This window comes from Sycon ciliatum, chromosome 12 (genome assembly GCF_964019385.1).
Source record: "Sycon ciliatum chromosome 12, ocSycCili1.1, whole genome shotgun sequence".
Taxonomy (NCBI): Eukaryota; Metazoa; Porifera; class Calcarea; order Leucosolenida; family Sycettidae; genus Sycon; species Sycon ciliatum.
In genome coordinates, this window is record NC_088654.1 from 207,368 (window position 1) to 231,626 (window position 24,259).

General features: G+C 47.7%; 2 protein-coding genes across 2 annotated transcripts in view; one reads left to right on the plus strand and one right to left on the minus strand.

The window, feature by feature from the left end:
• The window catches only part of LOC135828728 (vasorin-like), a 224,745-nt gene that overhangs the window by 139,189 nt on the left and 61,297 nt on the right, over positions 1–24,259 (minus strand). The window lies entirely within an intron of this gene.
• Positions 20,878–22,642, plus strand: LOC135828327 (tigger transposable element-derived protein 4-like). The gene has a single exon (XM_065340774.1). The coding sequence runs from the start codon at positions 20,878–20,880 to the stop codon at positions 22,456–22,458; it is 1,581 nt and encodes a 526-aa protein (XP_065196846.1). The 3' UTR covers positions 22,459–22,642.

Genomic DNA, 24,259 nt, shown 5'->3' on the forward strand with positions numbered 1-24,259 from the left:
AGCCACATGCGGCATATAGGAACAGGCTACGAACAAATCTCTGTCAAGCCAATATTGCCTCAGCTTAGAAGAGTTCCTGGAGCAGTACCGCTCGGCCACGCCAGGATCCCAGAAGAGGAGGGCCATCACCCCCTGAGGCCACAAATGATTGCCTTGAAAATAGCCAATTTACAAGGGCTTGAAAATCAGCCAGCTACGTCTTCAATTGGCAAGAATTATACAAGTACACGGGAAGATAGTAGAACACATCTTCTAGCACTGAGGACATGTTCCCCATCTTCCCTTTGGGGTTTTCTTGAAATATACCTTTGTGATTTTTTCCACTCGACCAACCTGAAATACGGCCAAAGTCATACCTGCGCGGGAAAGCTCGCCCCTCCGCGACGTCTCCTCAGCACTTTCTACTTCAACACTACTCCCAAATCTACAAAACAAGGTGTATTGTTGACTCTGACAAGGAAAAGCAGCGGTGATCACTTGTCACTCCAAACGACAAGATCCTCCTTGTGCCACCAACAATTTTTGGGGCGCCGTTCATGCAAAAGTAAATGAATTCCTGATCACAGTTTTTGAATTAATATTAAATTTTTATTGCAAGATGCACGGTGAGATCCTGTGCTCTGTGACGTAGGATGACGCTTCCTTGATATCACAGCACATGGCCATCGATCGCGATCGTGCCTGGAACGCTACTGGGAACAGGCCGTGATGGCTGAGGTAAGAAGCGCTGCATTTCCTGCTTGACCTGCTGAGAACCCCCACAAACTGTCCTAGGAGTGTTGCAATGTCAGCAAGCCGTTGAAATATCCCCCCCCCCCCCCCACCGTAAAGCAAGAGGAGTTATTCATCTTTCACACTTACCTCCTGCAATCTCGAACATAGTCCAACAGCAAAAGTCTCTTGTTTTCATGTCAATGCTCGACAAAAGCTGCTAGCTTAGTCACTTTGTGTTGACTGGTACGTGAACACCACTGGCTGCACGCACTTGTCGCGTGAGCTGCATGGGGGATTTCTTATGTCATAAAGTACATGGTTTCATCATTTCACTGATCTTCGAGCTACATGGTCAGATAAAGTCCCAGTTAGGCACCGGCGGATTATGCCGACATAATTATTATTAATGGCAATAAATAAGATAAATTGTGCACTCATAACAACAGCAAAAAATGAAGAAAGTCAAGTTCCATAACGTTTTCTTGTGACTGTCATCAGTGGAACGCCGTCACATAAAAATGTAATAACTAAAACACACACTTATATACATGTAGCTAATATGGTTTCAGGTAGAAATACAGCAGCTAACAGGTACAAAAAGCGAAGTTTGCACCTTTGCAATGTGTGTTTTAGTTATTACATTTTGATGTGACGGCGTTCCACTGATGACAGTCACAAGAAAACGTTATGGAACTTGACTTTCTTCATTTTTTGCTGTTGTTATGAGTGCACAATTTGAGCCGGCGCAAGCGAAAAGGGACCTTATCCTGCTGCACGTGATTTTGAGAAAACCGCACTTGAAGTGAATCAGCTGATTCTCAGCTGTCACGTTCGGATCGAACTTGAAACTGTTCGTTTTTTGGCGATACGCGACTTCTTTGGAGCTCAGTCATTCTTTGTATTGGAGAGCCAGTATCCTACAGCTCCTGTAGAAGAAAACCCTGGCTAAATCGACCCACGTACCACCGATCGGCGATCAAAATCGATCGACCGTGACCAGGTGACACGTCGACACCTCCGCTGAATAAAATCGCACGCGCGAGCGGAAAGACAAAGAGTTGCTTTCACAGTTTCAGCGCAGTTGTCTTGCCGTCTTCGCTTTCTGCTAAGTCCTTGGGTCGGCGTAGCTGTTCACTATGAGCCATCGTAAATGTTTCACCGTGAACGAAGCGCTGAAATCTCTCCTGGAAGAGATGAGGCTGAAGTTTTTGGTGAGGAAGACAAGTCGGACGCCAGTGACGTTCGGTTCAACCTGACGACGGCGACACTTTCTTCAGCAGCGAGTGGATGTCGACACAGCAGCAGAGCTGTATGTCGGAAAGGCAGAGCCCAAACCTCCGCAGGCTAGCTCCGCAGCAGCTTGTGAAGCGACCGTTGCGCCGGCAGAGGAGGACGACACTGTTCGTCAAAAAGAGAACTGCGGATGTTCAAAAAATTGCTTGCAGCAATTTGACCCAGCTGACATCGAGACGTCGATCCTGAACATGAGAGAAATGGAGTCGCACGAGAGTGAGCTGGTGGTCCTGGGCCTTCCTGAAGCTTTAAGTAATCCTGAAAAAGTTTTTGAGAGTGGAGAGAAGCGCAAGAGGGAGCGTTTTACCTACAAATTCCAAGGACGGACTGTTTGTGGGGGTGCGTTCCGTCACGTGTATGCACTGTCTAGCAAGAGGCTGAAACGGTACAGAAGCCACCTGGAGAAGAATGGGCTTGTGCCACTAGTGCACGGCAACACAGGCAAACGGCCACACAATGTCCTGGAGTTTGATGTTGTGAAGTACTGCGTGGAGTACATCACTCGGCACGCGGAAGTGTTTGGAATTCCACATCCTGCGCCACTCCGTGGCAGAGACGACACGCCACCTATCTTCCTTCCAGCGTCACAAACGTACAAGTCCGTGCATGCAGACTTCTGCGACTGCTGCCATAAGGAGGGTAAGAAGTCTGTATCCTTGTCGACGTTCCGCTCCATCTGGCACCAGACATTGCCGCATATTAAGTTCATGACGGCTCGCATGGATGTTTGCCCGGTGTGCGAGGACTTGCGGCGCAACGTGATGGCGACTGGGAGTGAGGAGCAGAAGACGACTGCATGCATCAGCTGACTGACCATGTTCAGCTGTTGAAGACCACACCTGAGCAGGTGAGAGCAGCAGGCCTTCCCCAAGTGTTGCCCCCCAGCAGGTCTGTCACAAGAACGCCAGAAGTACCTGTTCAAGGATATCCGGCCGTTTGTGGCAGACCCTTACAAGGATGAGCTGTGTCCGCCTGTGCCGGAGGAATGACAAACTTGCGTAGTGCAACACACGTTTTGAGCCTGATAATTGCTAGAGTCTGGTGCTGTGTCAAAGCTACATGCCTCAGAACATTCTATTATTCTTGTTGTTAGATCTAAAATGCGGCGTGCCTGCGTGGTACGGAAGGACGTGATGGCCCATCAGACGTCACGCTTGGCACTATAAATTCCATCACAGTGAAACTTATGCCAACTGCCCAGTAGTGTGTGTATACTGTATCCTCCAGCCCTTCTGCTGGTGACTCGAAGGCTTCTGTAAGGCTTCTATTGCCAAATTATTGCAATTTACGCATTTCAAAGATTATTCGTGAATATGTGCGATGTTTTGGTGAAAACAGTGTTGATTTAAACGTCCGTAACTTTGCTATATGTTGATGGATTTTCATTCGGTTTTTTTTATCTGATTCATACGTTCTCTGGCTACAAGAATCCGTTGCTAACTCAAAATGCCCAAAAAACGGATAAGGTCCCTTTTCGCTTGTGCTGGCTCATTTATCTTATTTATTGCCATTTTACGACTATTCTCTCCTCGTCGATTGTTTAAATAATAATAATTATTATTATATGCATTCCCGCGGCAGCGTCAACAGTGCAAGTGCAAGTCGCCCATGCACAAAACGACATAATTATGCCGGCATAATTTGGTGGTTGAAAATTTGGAGCATAATTTGGCATCCTTTCGGAGGTAGGAGCATAACTACTTCCTCCGCTTCATTAAAATTGCCAGAGTGATTTTTCGAAATTATTTTGTCCACTCGAAGGGCAAAGAAATCAGCTAGAAATTGAGGCAGAGCATTGTCGACGGACCAAGCTTTAGTTCGTGGACCCCCGCTTCGCCGCACTTGCAGCTAAGGTCGACATTTATTTATTTTATTTATTTATTGCAGCATCTCATAGCACAGTGAGAACACCGGCCAATACAAAGAGAGAGGGTGTTAGCCAACCACGGCAAGGAAGGGAGAAGGGGAGGAGAAGAAAAAAGGAACCGGCATGGATAAGTAGTGATTGCAACAAAATGAGAAACACAAAATCAAAGTCAAGGCGCGACAAGGCTCTTAAAAAGGCGGAGGGAAGAAAGGTCCTTAGCTTCTTGGGGAGGTGCCAGCCACGCAGAGTACGCAGTGAAAAGGGGAGAGTGAAGTAGAAAGGAGGACTTGGGTTTCGGAAGGGAAAGGGAGTTTCTCGTGCTACGGGAAGAAAACCAGTTGAAACAGTGGAGGTGAGGTGGACACAGATTGAGTTTGAGAGAATGGATAAGGGTGACAAGATGTGAATTACGTCTCTTAGACAAAGGGGTAGTGTGAGCAAGGGCATAAAGGGTGGAAGATGGGAGCATGCGGGGTTTCCGGAGGAGGATTTTTAGACCTTTTTTGTGCTGAATTTCGGGCTTTTCAGCACGGGTTGTGGAAATTCCAGCCCAAGCAGTATCTGCATAATCAAAAATGGGGCGTATGTAAGCTGAGTAAAAGAGGAGTTTACAAGAGATTGGGAGATGGTAACAGTGAGAAGAGAGGATTCCTAAAGATGAACTTGATCGTTTACATATGTAATCGATGTGGGGTTCCCATGAAAGATTAGAGTCAATGAAAATGCCAAGATGCTTATGGCTGGAGACTATGTCTATAGGCTGGGGGAAAGTGGGATGGAGGAGGGGCGGAACATCAGGCTGAGAAGGAAAGAGCATGATTTTAGTTTTAGACAGATTGGGCGATAACCGCCAAGACGACATCCAGGAAATTACTCTTTGAATCCCGTTAGCTAGGTTACTCATCAGGCCAGTGATGTTAGGAGATGCCCGTAGGAGCGTTGTGTCGTCTGCGAATAGTGATGTGCCCGGGGCAGCTGCGGGCAGATCATTGACGTATAAGATAAAGAGAAGGGGGCCGACGATGGAACCCTGGGGAACTCCGGATAGTACTGTTGTGTCGGCTGAGGACGTCCCATGTACCGTGACGTACTGCGTTCGCCCAGTTAGGTAAGATGTCAGCCATAGCAAGGGATTGCCGTCTACAGTAAACGATCCACGAAGCTTGGCCAAGAGCCCCCGGTGCCAGACGGTATCGAAGGCCTTGGCAAGATCGAAAAAACAGATCCCGACTAGGTCTCCAGCATCCCGATGTCGACACACTAATTGCACCAGGCGCGTCAGCTGGAGGGTGGAAGAATCGCCTCTGCGAAATCCGGACTGAGCTGAACTCAAACGTGACGAGACATGACAGTACAATTGGTCGTAGAAAACGCGCTCACAGAGTTTGGAAACACAGGACAGTAGAGATATCGGACGGTAGTTTGATGCTTCGTGGCGGGACCCTTTCTTGTAGATCGGTATAACATTAGCTGTTTTCCATGCAGAGGGAAAACGACCAGTGCGGAATGATAGGTTGAAAATCAGACATAAGGGGTATGCTATTGAGGGCGCAAGGGACTTTAATACCAGATTAGTGATGCCGTCTGGGCCTGGCGCCTTGTCAGACGGGAGCTTTCGAATGTAACGTCGGATGGCAGCAGTCGTAGTAAAGACAGATGTGAGGTGGTCAGCCTCACCCGACTCCTCGACAATGTGGGGAATGGGTAGAGAAGGGTCATCAGGCACGGCCACTGAGGCGAACTGAGAGTTCAATGCAGTGGCTTTAGCTGAAGAGGTAGTAGCCTGCTGTGTAGAACTAATGGTGAGTGTCGGGATGTCACGAGATACTTTATGATTTTTTAATTTGCTCACGAACTGAAACAGTGATGGGCGGTTTTTGTCCTGCAGCGTAGCTTGTACGGACTGAATGTATCCCCGGTATTTCGATCGAGTCAGACTCTTCACCAAGTTCCGTTGAGATCGATATACATGCATGTTAAGCTGGGTTGGGTATTTCTTACACACACTGTATAAATCGTGCTTTGCCTTAATGGCGGCACGGAGGGGGGCATCAACCCAAGGTGGCTGACCTAAACGTCGGCATGAGGGGGAGAGTGGACGCCGGGAGAAGTACCCGAGGTGCTTCTCCATGGCCCTGCTAAGAATAGAGTGGAAAGACGAAAGAGTGTCATCCACGTGCGAGCTGCGGAGGTGACATTTCCAGTGGACATCAGCAAGTTCAGCATTCAGGTCATCCAATACGCAACGTGGCACCAACTTGAAATTATAACCTGGGGGTGTAGGGGTAGATGTTGGGAGGGAGTGATGTTGTAGGGTTGGATTTTTGGACGTGACAGGGAGACGGACTCGACAGATGAGCTGCACGTGGTCAGAGCTACCCAGTGGAGCGGCTGAATCAACGGAGAGGAACTGCTGGGGTGAATTTGTGACGATGTGGTCCAAGCAAGATGACCGGCCACTTGGGCTCCAGTGCGTAGGGAAGTTGACCAGTTGCTCTAATCCGAAGCACCTGAAGGCGGTTTCAAGGCACTGACCCACCGGGGTTGTCCGATCACCAGCCAACCAGCTCGAGTTATGGGCATTGAAGTCACCGGTGAGGAGTAGTGTGGATACAGGTAGATCAAGCGACAGAAGGCAGTCTTCCAGACCATCAGAATATGCCTGGATATCCGCCAGGGTACCACCAGGCGGCGCAGACTACGAGTGGACGTTGGGGTGAGTTGGCTGTGCGAAGCTCAAGCCAGATGGCCTCCAAGCCCGGTTGCTGAAGATTCGCCAGAGGCTTCACCGATGTAAAGGAGCCATCTTTCACCAATTTGGCTACCCCACCATAACCTCTGGTAGGATTGGCCGATCGAATATTAGAGGTGGGACGATCCCGTCGATGAACTGTGTAGCCTGCTAATGAGAAGAGGTTGGCAGGGGACAACCATATTTCACACAAACATATAACCTCCGGAGAGTAGATGTTGCACATAACAGTGAGTTCCGCTACTTTGTTGACCACTGAGCGGCAGTTGAGGGAAAGGATGGTAAGGGCAGTATGGATGGGAGGATAAAAGGGACGGGCCAGTGGATTCAGTGTTCCAGTAGTGTTAGGGAAGGTTACTATTCATTGTGAGAGATATTGTCCGGTGGGCTGGTCAGAATAGAAACGCCATTCCCTCACGGTATGACCCATTGTGTTTGGCCAGAAGGTGTGCCGGCATACAGTATCGGCATCCTTACCCTCGACAGTCACTCTGGCGGAGGCAGTTCGAAAATACTCGGAGGAGTATATTAAGCACTGCACTATTTCAACACCGCGTTCCCTGCATATTCATCAGAGTTTGAGGCAGACCCTTCAGCACTCAACAATACGCTGAAGAAGACGCGCGTTCAAATTCAGGTCAAGAAACTTCGTTTTCAAGCTATCTATGCCTCGGGGTGGCAGGCGATGAAGGCAAGCTAGCATTTTTCAAGTACTAGTACACTGTAACGACCTTCCAGTGGGATAGGGTTAGCAGTTCCGCACCTTCTTTCCTTGGCAAGCGCTTCGCTGATTTTGTTGGTGTTTTCAGACCTGCTACCTTCGCAGCAACATGCGCCACAAGAAGCGCATTTTAGGAATTTGAGACCACTTTGTTCTTGCCATCGTCCACTTCAGCAGTTCGTATTCAGGAGAGATACCAGGATTCTTATACCCGAGCTTGCAGTCTTGACAAATGCCCACGCGAACGATGTGAGACGGCACAAACTCCCAGATAACGAAATGCGCTCTGGGGCGGAATAATGCGGAGCGCGATGATTTGCTTGGTGTGGAAGAAAGCTCCGACAAGGTCCGAGACCACCACGGCTTCAGTGACAAGTAGTCATTGCGCAGGAAGGGTCACACCAGTGTTCGAACACAGAAAACAGCGATTCCGACAGTCTGACTAAGACGAGCCAAGTCACAAATATTGCGATGTGCGAAGCGACAATTTTAATGACGCGGAGGAAGTACATCGTATTGTACTGCAGTTCTATGTAGGCTACACCATTGGGTACAATTAACTTGATCAGTGCTGGTGGTCTGCATGGTAAAGGGTTCGGCGGTCATACAGATCGTGTTTCCATGAAAGGCAGGGTAGAAATCATGGCAATACATTATTGTATGCTCAAACTCGTCTCCTTCAAAGTTCTTTCTCACACTGGTACAGTAGCAGAAGATGTGAGTGAATCAGCCTTGGTCAGGTATCCCGGGGCGAACGAGATAGTGACGGGTAGTCCGCAAAACTATGTGTACATTACGAATTTCATGTTGGCATGACCTCTGGATTTTAGCAGCCATGACTGCATGGATATTGAGTTAAAGTTGATGTTCGGTCATGATGGAAGTAGAGGTGGAGCTACGGAAGAGATGAGCTGATTAATCGCAGGGTGAGGTTGACATCGGTTGGACGAGTATGACGATTGCGAAGACAATTGAACCGTGCTGATAATTTTCAAAGGTCAGTCAAACTAATTTGGCAATGAAAAAATATTTTTATAAAAGAAGTCAACTAATGAATAGAAGAAGTAATGTTTTCTCTTTTCCCCGTTGATCTCTAGTATGCATGGACACCTTGATATGGGGATACTCATGTATTTTGTTGTACTTATCGCCACTCGCAAGTACGAAAAAGGCATGATTTTCCAAACGTTGAGGCTCCATAACTGGACCATAAGTACAACAAAGTGGATATGTATCCCCGTGTGCTGAAGCATAATACGAGAATCCATGAAAGCATAATTCCATGATTTTGCGAGCATAATCCGCCGGAGCCTAGACCCGGTTCGTAGGCCAACAACATGGTCAGCATATTCTTGTGCACAGTAGCAACATGAGTGTGATCGCTACCAGTACCAGCGGGCGTTCTAGGCGAGTAACAAGCGCACTTGACGAAGGTGACTCTGAAATCGTGAGCCGTGATCCATGCGACTTGGCATTCTTGCGTCACGTGATTTCACCGTGCCTCATGTAGTAAAATTCAAGAATTGCGTTCAGAACTTCAGTCACTTTTGCATCAACAGTCGCACAAACAATTATTGGTGGCGCAAGGAGAAGCTTGTCGTTTGGACTGACAAGTACAAGTGATCACCGCTGCTTTTTCTTGTCAGAGTCAACAATACACTTTGTTTTCGCGCGGTGGGAGTAGTAGAGAGGTTTTGCAGAGCAAACCTTCGCGCGAATTTTCATTTGACGTCACGAAAACCGAAACTTCGTGCGAACGTTTGCAGTTTTGACCGCAAAAGTTGCAGGAAACGCGAAACAAACTTTCGCAGTAATTTTCGCTCTTTGTGGATCGTTGTTGCACGGTGCACCGGTGAGCCATCCTCAATCCACATGTTTGTGCTTGATCTCTAGTCTGGCTTGGTCAGCGAGTGCTAGCTTTCCCATACTTGTGGCAGCCCGTGTTGCTTCATCTCCAGAACCATTTCCGACCTCCTGCTTTTTGATCTTCTTCTCACAGCTCAGAGTCGGTTACATCAATGATGCCTTTTTGAATCTCAGGTGTTGATGTGCCAGATTACGGCACAAGCCAACCCGGCTCGTTCGTCTGTGGGTCTCCGGACATGGACAACGTAGTCAAAGAGCTTTCTTCTCAGGCCGTGACTCAGGGTGTCTGGTGTGCATGCCGCCTCTCGCAACGAACAAATAATCGGATGAAGGCCAGGGTATTTGACGACTCCCTGGTGAAGACCACTTCTCAAAACAAGCGAGTGCACGCGAGTGCAAATTTCTTGTAGCGAAAAACATACAAACTTTCACTCTTTGTGGACTGTTCGTGCACGGTGAGCCACCCTCAATCTTCATGTTTGTTCTTGATCTCTACTCTTGGCTTGGTCCGCGGGTGCTAGCTTTCCTATACTTGTGGCAGCCCGTGCTGCTTCATCTCCGGAACCATCTCCGATCTCCTGCCTGCTCGTCTTCTCACTGATAAGAGTCGGTTACATCAACGATGCCTTTTTGAATTTCAGGTTTTGATGCGCCAGATTACGGCAAAAGCCAACCCGTTTGTCTGTGGGTCTCCGACTATAAACAACGCAGTCAAAGAGCTCTCGTCTCAGGCCGTGACTCCGGGTGCCGCCACTCGCAACAACAAATAATCGTATGAATACCACTTTTCAAACAAGCGAGTGCACGAGGAAATTTCTTGGAGCGAAAAACATGCAAAACACAAATTTCGCGCGAACGTTCGCAATAGCTTTCGCAACCAGTTACCTGGAACGCGAAAATCATTGTATACGTTCGCTCTGCAAAACCTCTCTAGTGTTGGGGAAGAAATTGATGGGATGACGTTGCGGAGGGGCGAGCTTTCCTGCGCAGGTTTGACTTTGGCCGTGTTTTAGGATGGTCGAGTGTAAAAATTCTAAAAAGTCTATTTCAAGAAAACCCCAAGAGGAAGATGGAGGACATGTCCTCAGCGCTAGAAGAGGTGTTCTACTATCTGCCGGTGTATAGTTCTGGCCAATTGAGGACGTAGCTGGCTGATTTGCCAGCACTGGTACATTGACTATTTTCAGGATGATCATTTGTTGCGTCAGGGGGCGATGGCCCTTGTCTTTGGGAATCCTGGCGTGGCTATTAAAGCGGTACTGCTTTTTTATTTTTTTATTTATTTTTTTATTGGGAACACAGCCCTACAAAGAGACATGTGGAGACAAACACAAGACAAGACACAGGGATGTAGGGACGACGTGCCGATGTACAGGGAGTAACTCGACCGACCAGGGGTCTCGGCGTTAGCGTTGCAACCTGGCATCGAAAAAAAAAGGGGGGGGTGCATGGTCAGGTAGCAAAAATAATAATTTGGTGCAAGAAAGGGGCGCTAGTATTGCACCAAATAATATAAATACGTGTAATGACTAAACCAGAAGGGAAAATGAAGAAAGAGAACAATAATCATAACAAGCAAGTACTAGTAGAGAGGTAAATACTAAATGGGTCTCAATATCATCATCACAGGTACTGTGTGGACCACAGCCATCTCTTTCGGATTAGATCCTTACATACGTTGACCTTGAAGGTTTGGAGGCGTCTTGAATGAGGCTCGTGAAGCAGGAGGTCCGCAGGTAGGTTGTTCCAGGGTGTGATGGCGAAGAAGGGGAAGGATCGCAGGAGGTAGTCAGGGGCTGTGCGAGGGGTGTCCACTGCAGCTGAAAGGCATGGTGTGCTCCAGGAAATCTTCTGAAGTGAGGCAATGTTGGCTTGATGGAGGTTTGTTCGTAGCTTGTTCGTATACGCTGTAACGTGACTCGTTTGTAGACCCATCAATACTGTGATATTTCGGCAATTTTCGGGGTATGCAAGTTTCAGGGTTCCCTTCGGGGACTTTTTCAAGGGCTTTGCACAATCGATCTACACACCAAAGGGAACAGACCTTCCCATTTTGAGCGAAATATGAGAGATCCACTTGCACACATACCCTTGTAATCTCAGACATGCTCTCTTTGAGGACGAAGGACGATTGTATCCGTTTTTAAAGGTATAGCTGGATTCCTAAAGACGAGTATGTCCGTTGTTGAGAAATTTGCGATATCGATATATTTTTAAACGAAGTAGCGGTGAGGCATCCTGCAGCTTCATAACTCGAAGAGAATTCGTGAGCACACATGCTCATTCCCTGGGCACTGCAAATTCACAACTCATTTCATTTCACATAATTATTTTCAACGTTTCGGCAAATTGCCATCATCAGGATACAATATGAAGCGGAAGTCTGCCAAGGAGCAGTTATATACACTAATTTGTGTTCTTAGGTGTTGATAATATTTCTATGACTACATATGTTACCTCAGTGCTAGAAATATGACATGTCTAAAACTAGTGAAAGATCACAAGTTTTCACTGACTCATATGCTGGGTGTTGGTAATAAGTTAGCACAGCGCAGATGTCACCAGATAACTTGAGAAATGTCTGAACAGGTTTCTCGCAAGCAATTCACGAATGTGACCATGTCAGTGGTTTCCAGTAAATACTGTCACCTAGATAGACAGTGTGGTGTGACTGTTTTAGAGTAATGACCATCCAGTACTGGTGTTGATCTCTGGGCCTTCGTTTCTGATCTCCACTGCCTCTCGCAATTTGCGGCTTGCCCTGTCACTGGCTCTTGCAACCACAGACACTCCCGAGAAGATGCTGCCCCGACACCTAGGTTGATCCCTGCATGCTTAGCTCGCATGTGGTCACCCCATGGCTTATCCACAGTGCGCCTACGAGCTTCACCGTTGTGTTCCTCCAGTCTTGTCTCCAGTGTGCGACCCGTCTCTCCGATGTATTTTTCCCTGCACAACTTGCATTGCAGCCGGTATATCACAATCTTCTTCAAACATATTTTCACTCCACCCGACTTACAAGTCAGACACGGCCCCAATGGGCGTCCTCTTCTCTTTGTCTTTCTGATGTTGGGCTCCTTAATGCAGCTGGGCGGACTTTGTGCTGAGTGACAGAGCTGACGTTTGAGGCTACCCGCATGATTGTAAACCACCCGGACTGGTAACTTGTGCTTCCGGATAGCTTTGCTGATGCTGTGATGCACCCTGTCCGACTTATACGGCAGCTTCAGAAACGCACAACACGGATTACCTCGGCGGCGACGCTTGGGTTTCCTTGCTGCTTCTCGGGCATTGATGATGAGGCTCTCTGGATAGTGGTTGAGTTGAAGTTGGTCTTGAATTTTCTGTTCACTTTCTTTACACATGGTGTCATTGGAAGACAGACGTTGTGCTCTTAAGAATTGAGACTTTGCAACGGCAAGTTTGATGTGATGAGGTACAGCAGATGCGTAGTCTATCAGAAATCCACTATTGCATGGCTTTTGGAAGAGCTTGTACGTCATCTGGCCCGACTGTTGTTTGGCAATCGTCACGTCCATGTAATCAATCCAGCCTTTGCTACTGCTGAGCTCGTAGGTGAACTTGAGTCGGTCGTGTCCTGCATTGAAGTGCTGTATTAGCTCCAAGAGGCGTTCCTCACCGTGGGTCCAGAGAATGATCACATCATCAATGTACCGTTTGTACAGCACAGGCAGAACCGGTGAATCGGCAAGAAGGCGCGTTTCCAGAGAGTGCATGAACAATATTGCGAATGGTGGTGCTAGATTATTGCCCATTGCAACTCCCTCTAGCTGGTGGTAAATTTGTCGCCCGAATCTGAAGAAATTGTTACTGAGAACAAATTGAAGCAAGTCCTTGACTTCGCACACGTCAAGGCCGAACATGTTGATTCTTTTGAAATTCTGTTCCAATATTTCTCCCACTGCGTTGACTCCCTCTTCAATTGGAATGCTCGGGTACAGGCCCGCGACATCCAAAGTGGCAAGAATAGTCCCCTCTGGAGCTTTGAGATCTGGGTATAAAGCGCAGATGTCATCAAGGGCTTCATTCGTATTAGTGAGGTGTGCTGGGACGAAGTCTAGCAACTGGTGTAGAATGCGTTCTAGTACGGTTGATAAGCCCGTGACAGGACTATCACATGCTGACACGACGGGTCGTAGGGGTAGGTTCTGTTTATGATCCTTTGGAAGACCATAGAACTCGGGGAATCTTGTATCGTTGGGGAGAATCGACTTCAGCAGCTTTGAATCCATGTTCTTGCATTTGTCCCCAAGGACAGCTTTCACCCGTGTCTCGAACTCAGTTATTGTTAGGTCAACCTTTTCGTACATAGCGCTATCTGATAGCAATGTGTCTGCCTTCTCCAGGTAGAGCGTTTGTTTCATTGCGACTAACTTTTTACTTTTGTCTGACGGTTTGATGACTGTACTTGTGTCCTTGCGGAGTCTGGCCAGCTCCTCTCGTTCCTCCTTGGTCATATTAGACATCGGTGGCCTGTATTTGGTGTAAGCAGCGAGAACATCGTCCTTGAAATTCGCAAGCTTCCTTTCTTCATCGTCACACATTTTCGGCGGTTGTTTAAACCCACGCTGCTTGAGCTTCCAGAGTTTTCTGTCGCCCACCGTGTCAGAAACAGTCTCGTTGTCTGGAACCTCCACCTCTTGAGGCTGGGCTTGCTGCCAGCGCAACGTGTAGGCCATCCGCTCGACAGACGTAATCACCTCCGAACGCTCGCGATCCGAAAACTTGCCTGTCGAAAGAACAAAGCTCGGCCCAAGCTCCAGAATCCGCCTGGTGCTGTCCGGCACACAATCATCCACAACCAATACCCGCTGGACACTGGATCCATCACATGTCGCCGCACTACTGGTCCGAGCTCCAAGCTGGAGAGGGGACTATTCTTGCCACTTTGGATGTCGCGGGCCTGTACCCGAGCATTCCAATTGAAGAGGGAGTCAACGCAGTGGGAGAAATATTGGAACAGAATTTCAAAAGAATCAACATGTTCGGCCTTGACGTGTGCGAAGTCAAGGACTTGCTTCAATTTGTTCTCAGTAACAATTTCTTCAGATTCGGGCGACAAATTTACCACCAGCTAGAGGGAGTTGCAATGGGCAATAATCTAGCACCACCATTCGCAATATTGTTCATGCACTCTCTGGAAACGCGCCTTCTTGCCGATTCACCGGTTCTGCCTGTGCTGTACAAACGGTACATTGATGATGTGATCATTCTCTGGACCCACGGTGAGGAACGCCTCTTGGAGCTAATACAGCACTTCAATGCAGGACACGACCGACTCAAGTTCACCTACGAGCTCAGCAGTAGCAAAGGCTGGATTGATTACATGGACGTGACGATTGCCATACAACAGTCGGGCCAGATGACGTACAAGCTCTTCCAAAAGCCATGCAATAGTGGATTTCTGATAGACTACGCATCTGCTGTACCTCATCACATCAAACTTGCCGTTGCAAAGTCTCAATTCTTAAGAGCACAACGTCTGTCTTCCAATGACACCATGTGTAAAGAAAGTGAACAGAAAATTCAGGACCAACTTCAACTCAACCACTATCCAGAGAGCCTCATCATCAATGCCCGAGAAGCAGCAAGGAAACCCAAGCGTCGCCGCCGAGGTAATCCGTGTTGTGCGTTTCTGAAGCTGCCGTATAAGTCGGACAGGGTGCATCACAGCATCAGCAAAGCTATCCGGAAGCACAAGTTACCAGTCCGGGTGGTTTACGAGCATGCGGGTAGCCTCAAACGTCAGCTCTGTCACTCAGCACAAAGTCCGCCCAGCTGCATTAAGGAGCCCAACATCAGAAAGACAAAGAGAAGAGGACGCCCATTGGGGCCGTGTCTGACTTGTAAGTCGGGTGGAGTGAAAATATGTTTGAAGAAGAATGTGATATACCGGCTGCAATGCAAGTTGTGCAGGGAAAAATACATCGGAGAGACGGGTTGCACACTGGAGACAAGACTGGAGGAACACAACGGTGAAGCTCGTAGGCGCACTGTGGATAAGCCATGTGGTGACCACATGTGAGCTAAGCATGCAGGGATCAACCTAGGTGTTGGGGACAGCATCTTCTCGGGAGTGTCTGTGGTTGCAAGAGCCAGTGACAGGGCAAGCCGCAAATTGCGAGAGGCAGTGGAGATCAGAAACGAAGGCCCAGAGATCAACACCAGTACTAGATGGTCATTACTCTAAAACAGTCACACCACACTGTCTATCTAGGTGACAGTATTTACTGGAAACCACTGACATGGTCACATTCGTGAATTGCTTGCGAGAAACCTGTTCAGACATTTCTCAAGTTATCTGGTGACATCTGCGCTGTGCTAACTTATTACCAACACCCAGCATATGAGTCAGTGAAAACTTGTGATCTTTCACTAGTTTTAGACATGTCATATTTCTAGCACTGAGGTAACATATGTAGTCATAGAAATATTATCAACACCTAAGAACACAAATTAGTGTATATAACTGCTCCTTGGCAGACTTCCACTTCATATTGTATCCTGATGATGGCAATTTGCCGAAACGATGAAAATGATTATGTGAAATGAAATGAGTTGTGAATTTGCAGTCCCCAGGGAATGAGCATGTGTGCTCACCAATTCTCTTCGATATATTTTAGGTGCTTGAAATCGCTCATATGTTGCTCAGACGAGTACGATCTGATTATTCGTCAAGGTGAGACGTGTCGCGGGCAGTAGATCCGCGTCAGTCCCGTGGAGAACCGGCCACATTTCAGTATACTCAGAGAATGTGCCGATCGAGTAATTATTTGGAATTACATGCAGTTAGTTTCAAATTATTTGAAACTAACTTTTTACTTTGTTGAGAGTGCCGATGGCACGTAACCTATCAAGTGTCTCCTTGTCTAAGGCCCTCGGCATTATCTTTATGAGCAGCAATAGTGAGGATGAACAGTGTGATCAGTGGTTAGAGCATCGCTGGCTACAAGCAAAGGTCCCTGGTTCGAGTCCTGGTGGTGCCAGTCAGTTTTTTCTTCAGATTTTTCTGGACGTGCGACTAGTTGTTGGAGGTGACAGCGTTGCGAATAGCTATACTGGCTCTCAACGTCTGTTTATCACAACTCCATGAGCGACTCTGACTCACGCTGCTACCTGGAGCTTCACGAGGTGTTTGTCGCGCTGGAAACAAAGCGTCTCTGTAAGTTTGTATCCCTGGTGATGGTTTGGCCTGGAGAGCAGTATATAAGTGGTGCTTTTCAGGCACAATCTTCCTCAGCCTACTCAAGCTCAACTGATGAGGGGTGAATTCTCCGAAACACCGTGTATTGAGCAGGGAGTGGTGCTTTCTTGCAGGTTTGCCGAGTGGAAGGTGCGACGTGCTCCTCGTGTGCTCCGGATGGCAGTCGTGAGTCAGTCAAGTGTCAAGTTCGGCAAGAAGCGTGTGTTCCTAGTTGGAACAATCAACTTCAGATTTTTCCTGTTTGTCATTTTCCCTCGAACCAGTTAACATTTTATGACTTGGGGCTCCCCGCGTGCTAGTTTTTACGTGAAGTGTGTGGGTTACAGTGAGGGCTGCGTCCCACCCGCCTGTGTGGATTCACAGGAAGAGTGAGTTACAAAGTGTGAAGAAAATGTTGAACGGTATCTGCTGGGATGACGACTACACCATAGCTCAGTGGTTAGAGCACCGCTGGCTACAAGCGAAGGTCCCTGGCTCGAGTCCTGGGGGTGACAGTCATTTTTTTCTTCAGACTTTCCCGTATGTCTCTTTCCCTCAAACCAGTCAACAGTGTGATCCTTTTTACTTTTCTGAGGGTGACAGCGAGGTCGATGTTGGCTAAATTCGTGGCGATACCGCTGACGCATTTGAAATTGTAATGAAAAGCTTGAAAACACTGCCACTCAAGGCATTGTTGATCACACTGGTGACAATGACGAACCGGAGCAGCCTGACAATGGAGTGGGTGAGATATGTCGCAGTCGATTCGCGCCGCTCCAGTGAAGAACCGGTCACATTTGAGTATAAATTCGAATGCGCCCAGCGAGAAAGAATTTAGAATTTGAAAAATAGTTGACAGTGCCGATGGCTCGTAACCTGTCAAGTGTCGCCTTGTCCGTCAGGTGAAATAGCACTTCATAGTACATTCGAGATCAGCGGGAAGAAGATGACGACGTCCACTAATTTAGTATCTGTGCACACGAGTCTGCTGTGTGTCAGCTATGGCATCATCGCCTGTGGTTCCATGCCTAGCATGTACGTCTGAACCATCCTGCAACGTTTGAATGACGTAGGTTGAGCGGTCGCGCCGCGAAACATACTTTTTGAAATTCTCTTCATAGTATATCTTCCACCATTGAAATTTCGAATTTCTTCAAAAAAGTGCTGAGAGGGGTGGCTTGCAACCTCGATATGGCTTGTTCCAGGCATGCTTTGGAGCTATCGCCTGTTGAAACAGTGGCGGGAAGCTGCCCTGCAACTTTTCCAACAGGATAATAATCGATCCGAGAAAGCGCGAGTGCAAGCCCCTTATGAACTGCTCGATGAGCATGGGTGACTTGCCGTCCGCTTCGACTTTATGTCCGGCTGCGATTAACAACCGGCGCAGATCCGCAGCGTATGCATCCACACTCTCGGATCGACCAAGGGTGCGCGTAACAAACTGGCCATACGCCTGTCCTGTCGACAGCGTGAAGGCATCACGCAGCCGTTGTTTCACACTGTTCTCTTTTTTCTTATCCTCATCAGAGAGCTCATCCCACACTAAAAAGGCATCTCCATCCAAGAATAACGGAAGTTGTGCCATTCGCTTTTCCTCTGTTGTCCATTGTTGAAGTTGAGCAGCCACCATAAACTTTCTCCAAAAGACATCAAAGTCATCGCGAGCTCCACGATACTGTTTCAAATACGAATCAAATTTGGAGGACATGGTGCATACAAGGTGTTCACCAGCACGCGCAACAGTTCCTTTATCGTCCGCGACGTCCAAATTTGTCACACTGACAGCACTGACACTCGAACTTTGATCAGTCTGCTCACAACCAGCACTATCACGTTGCTGTTTTTGGACTGTATTTCCACGACCACGACGACTTTTCCGGGGCATCCACGTGGGTTTCGGTACCAAATCTGTAATCGAATTCCTTTCTACTTTAGGTCAGACCCTAGAGCACTACCAATTCCGTCTGTAGGCTCCCTCAATCCCTCACGACCACACACTCAAGACCCCAAATACGGCTTGTTTACAGGAATTAGTCTAAAAGGAGAGTAAAAAGATCCACAAAAGCCAGCCTGATGCCGCGAGGTTCATGCCCTCACGCGCATCAAAGAACCATAGCAAAAATGGCGCACAGCATGATCAGATCACATGATCATGCTCTGATCAGCGATTCAAAGCGAGTCAACATATGATAACTAAATTATTGGAATCTTTCGAAAAACTATGATGTCAAAACATCAGTACATTTAGAGAATTATTTGAACAAGATCGAAGGAGAAGATTGATTACTTTATAATGAACTGCAAATCATGCAATTCCATTACACCTCACCGCCTGATGACATAACCATTCATGCAATGAATACCTGAATGTCATCAACAAACTTATACTACACGAGTCCGCGAATCTTGGTTGAATATTGAGTATTTCAAGCCTTTTCTTGGCGAAGATGGAGTTCTTTTTGGAGATGGACGTCGCGCCAAAGGACATGGTGTCCGACTTCTGGCGTCTGGTGAAGCCAGGGATCATTTGTCCAGTCAGGTCGGCAGCCTAACCGTCGGTAAGCTTGTGTTTGGATCCCGTTCTGCTCGATGTGGTAGATCACAAACAATTTGATATCGCACAAATTTATCTCAGCATCGTGAGTACGGTATTTTATATTCATAAAATCCCAAAGTGTCTCTGTGTGGCCGTCCTATGCCACGAGAAACTCCAATCAGGCTCCTATGTCCTCTGCCTTCATGATTGAATGTCCACTTCGTTTGAACAACGAACACAACAATCGAGGACGGCTTTGCAATGAAAAATACAGCTATACTGGAGCTGAAAAAGAAGAAAAAAACGTGCTCAGGATGAGACTCGAGTACACGCATACCCTCCCAGCAGGTGAAACGCAAATGTTTGTGAAAAATGCGTGTCGCCGACTGACCAGTAATTTCGCCTGACATAAGGCCCTCAATTTCATCTTCATGAACAGCGATAGTGATGGTGAACAATGTGATCCCTTGGATTACATGAGCTGAGTGAAAAGGACCCGTTCGACAGAAGTATCATTAAAACTCACAGTCTAATGAGGTTCAGCCTGACAGACGACAGCCATGGCGGAATTGGCTTTGCTGTTTCAAAAATTATGTGAACCGTGTATTAAAAAAAACGGTCGGATCGAGTAGGCTAAGTTGACCTATCGTTTCCGCAAGCCAAGAACTCATCACTGCCAGTCCGGTTTTTCGTGGCACATTGATCCAGGACCCCAAGGTCGAAGGAATAGCCTGAGCTCAGGGAGAAGTTCTATGACGCACTATCTTCCGCTTGGAATGGGACGAGCAAACGACCGCTTGTCATCGGTGTGGGGGACGTCACCAGCAAATTTGGCAGCGCTGTCAGATCGTGTATCGGAAATTATAGCAACGAACTCGCAATGAGAACGGCCAGGCGCTTGTGGACTGGGCAAACTTGCACCAGTTGTTGTAAGCCAACATAGAGTTCCGCTATTCAATGCGCTACCGAACAACATCAACTTGAAAGGTTGAAGACAGCAATACAGTCAACTTCGCCAATAACGACTGCGGATATAACGACAATTCGCGAATAACGACAGGATTTCCATGCCCAGAGCAAAGTCCCCTCTAATCGCATACATTTTACTTCGGATACAACGACTATCTGAATAACGACAATTCGCGATTAACGACACGATTTTCGTCCCCCAACGTCAAATTCACTACTCCAATAACGACTTTTTTTGGGGAGCGGGCTCTTGACAGGTCCATGATTGTACCTGTCACCGTCGATGTCACCCGCCTGTCACGCTGAAGTACCAGAACCCCTGGACAGAGGTGCCAGAAGTAAGCTGCAGCACTGGAAACGTTCAAACTCAAAGCCATAACGACGTCCACCAGGAGAAAACTATTAAAATTGTTTTTCTTCAAACACAACACCGTGCATGAGTCTACGTACCTGTACATGTACTCCTCGGATCGCGGATCCGTGGTCCGTGCAGTGCCAGTGCAGTGGTGACTGCATGCGCATGCCGATATCAGGGCCCAGCCTGCCTGCAGGGCTGCATGCAATGCAGATTAGTTCCACGCGAAACACGCAGAGTGAGCGCTGCGACGCAAGCAACGACGTGTTTTTTTTCAAGTGATCATCACAGCTGCAAAAGGAAGTGATCATAGTTCCTCTTGCCGCTGCGGTGGGCGACGCGCGTATCGTTGTGATCCGTGTGTACTACTCCAGCGGTAGCAGTGTAGCTTTCGCAGACGACTACGCGAGTCTCGTACAAACCAGGAACGAGTCGTACAAATCGATAAGCTCAAGCACGAGCTGCTTGGGTTGCCTTACTGTACCGTAGGCGTAGACGATACGAGGCTCGATCGATCTCGAAAAATCGCGTAAAAGGGCGACATTTGCCTAGTGTCGCTGTGATTTATCTTATTTGCCGATCAGACGTTGTTTAGTGAACATGGCTGAACAATCTCTCAAGCGCAAGCGCTTCTCCTTCGCAGAGAAGTACTCGATGATTCAGGACGTTGACAAGGGTATCAAGCGAATCTTCGTGCAAGAGAAATACGGAGTGTCCCATGGCACGCTCGCTGGATTCCTAAAGGATAGAGAAAGGATCGAGGATAATGTAAAAAGTCCTACGAAGTTGGAGGCGAGAGCTAACCGGCAGTCTCGATACCACGAAGTTGACACAGCGCTCCTTGAATGGTTCAGGAACATTCGCAGCACTCGAACTGATACTGTGGTCACTGGACTGGATCTCTTGGCGAAGGCCACCACTTTGGCGAAGAAGCTGTCGGAAAACCATATCGAAGGATACGACAACTTTAGCTTGGATTTGAACTGGATTGAGCGATGGAAGAAACGACATGGCGTGTCCTGCAAGCAGATCGTGGGAGAGAGCGCGTCTGCAGACCACGCCAGTGCAAAAACATGGCTCGACACACAGCTCGACCCCATCCGGCAAGATTACGATGACAAGGACATCTTTAATGCAGATGAGACTGGGCTGTTTTGGAAAATGAGTCCAGAGAAGACGCTGGCATTCAAAGGAGAGACATGCAAAGGAGGGAAGCATGCCAAGGATCGCGTTACAGTGTTGGTAGCAACAAGTGCGGACGGCGAAAAGCTGCCTCTGTACGTTATTGGGAAGAGTAAGCGCCCACATTGCTTCCGTGGAGTGCTTAACATCCCAGTTGAGTATGAAGCTAACAAAAAGGCGTGGATGACCGGACAGTTGTTTGAGCAGTGGTGTAACAGACTCAACAACAGGATGGTCCGCGAGGGAAGAAGGATAGCCTTGATCCTGGACAACTTTGCTGGTCATCCACACCTGGATCTATCGAACATAAGCATCTTCTTCCTGCCTCCAAACACCACTTCCATGACCCAGCCGATGGACGCAGGTATCATCAAAAACCTGAAGCACCATTACCGGCGGCTGCTTGTGAAGCGAAGAATCAGCTGCATCGACAGTGACCAGGAATGCAAGATCACCCTCCTGGATGCCGTGCAATGGCTGAAGACCTCTTGGCAACAGGTCACATCCGACACTGTCAAGAACTGTTATAGACATGTTGGATTTCAGCCCAAAACAGCAGCAGCAGCAGCAACACCAAGCGAAGATCTTCCGCCTGATGAGACCGAACAAGAAGATGCGTCACTTTGGTCTGCTGTTTGTGAAGCTGGGTTGGCAGAGGAAGGCACGTCCTTCGATGAGTTTGTCAACATTGATGAAAGTGTCGCAACAGGAGCGACTGGCGGCCTCACTGATATCGAGTTGCTTGCCGATGTCCTTGATACGACGGACTCTGCAGAGATCATCAGCAGCGACAGTGAAGAGGAGGATGAAGACACATCTACAGTACCCAAATACAATGATGTCATTGTGTCGCTCGATACAACGTTGAAGTATCTGCGCTCCATCCCTGAATCTGGTGATCATGTTGATGCTGTTGAAAAAGCCAAGCAGCATTGCATTGATAACCGAATCGAGAAATTATTGCAGCCACGAATTTCAAGCTTTTTTAGAAAGGTATGAGTTTAGTTTGCGTGGATATGAAATAAAGTACATAATGATTTAGAGCATGAAACGAGCTTTGTTTTGATATGCATATCATATTTTACCATATATGGGTTCACATACATTCAAATGGGACTTCGGATATAAGGACACTTCGCGAATAAGGACATTTTTCTGATGCCCCGCCGAATGTCGTTATTCGCAAAGTTGACTGTACGAATCGTACTAGGGATATCCACAACATGATCGACTATGTGGTGGAACCACAACATAGACACCACCATTGGTCATCTGCACTGATCTGTGGCTAAGAAAAGTTTCGTTCAACCAAATGCACAGTTTGCTCAGCTTTCACAGCAGCAACGGAAAATGTGAACACTTCCAGAGTCCAGACACCACATTGCTGATGGTCACATCCTCATGCGCGACGAAGAAACAGCATCTCGCGTACGTGATCACTATCAAGGGCAGGTTAACACTTCTGATGACCCGCTGCCACCGCCAGCTCCGCACACACTGGAGGCCCCCAATTCCACCGAAGAAATAGAGGCGGCTTTAAGGCGACTGCGAAATCAGGAAGAATGTGGGCCAGATGATGTATGCGCAGAACTCCTGAAGTTCGGTGCTGAGTACATCTCCCGGATCATCACCATGATGATCAATAACAGCATCACAAGGTGCGGCGACCTGTGTAGTGTTACTTGTACAGGAATATGGACACCGTTACAAAAACCTAAGAACGCGCGGGGACCAGTTGCGAACCTGAGACTGATTTTATTGCTGAACACCCTGCGCAAGGTCATTTCACTTCTTGTGCTCAAACGTATTACACCATGTGTGTCGCATTATCTTGAATCCACTTCGTCTGGTTTCAGGCCTGGCCGTGGCACTCCCGATGTGGTGTGGACACAGCGCTGGATTTCAGCTAAAGCCACCCCCTACGCTCGGGATAACCACATCCTTGGCCTCGATGTGTCAAAAGCATTCGACAACATTAGCCTCATGAAGTAGAATAGTTCGCCTCTCTTTCCATAAGTATATGATACCATAATGTACGACTATTTATTACTTCGAATTATTGATTTGAATTTGTAAGTCATGATCTTCGTTTCAGACTTTGCTTACCGTTCTGATCTTTTATTCATACTCTGCATTCTCCGCGCCTTCTCTGTTCCTTTCTTCTCTTGCTATTATCATGTTTCCTTTTCTCGAACTCATTGACTGTGAATTTGTCTAGTTTCAAATTGTTTCCTCGTCTGCCAGATCGCCGAGATCGTTTCCTGCATCGTAGCTCACTGTTATTTTTGCGTAGGCATTTTCATGAATTGTGTTGACGTCATGCCGTATCCGCAACGCGTCATTATTGCAAGCATTCGCACCGCTTCTGCATTCTGCCTCATTTGTATGGTACGCTTGCTGCACAGGTTAGCTACCCCACTCTTGCTGGCCAAAGTCCCATTGACTGCGCCGCGTGCGTACCCGAAAACGTCATTCGGACTTCTCCACGTCGCCTAGCCCCGCCCCGCCGGTTCCGTGGAGAGTTCCGGTTTTTACTTCTCCTTGTTGATTAGTTCTCCCAAGATTAAGTTCGGTTGTTGTTTCCTCTATCCTTACCTAAATAATTTATTTCCAAGTGTCATGACCCGGACTCGACTCGTCGTGAAAGCGACCACGCAATGAGATTCAGCAGCCAAAAGCTGGGCTCCGAAATATTCTAGAGTTCTGTAAGAACCATGATTAGTCCTACGAAGGATTTGGCACTTTCGTTAGTTGAGCAATCATGGCTTACAACTCGTGGCCTCGAGTCACAAGTGTTGTC

What these genes read in the sequence shown, in the direction of transcription:
- LOC135828327 (XM_065340774.1), top strand. Translation starts at nt 20,878, where the DNA reads ATGGCTGAACAATCTCTCAAGCGCAAGCGCTTCTCCTTCGCAGAGAAG.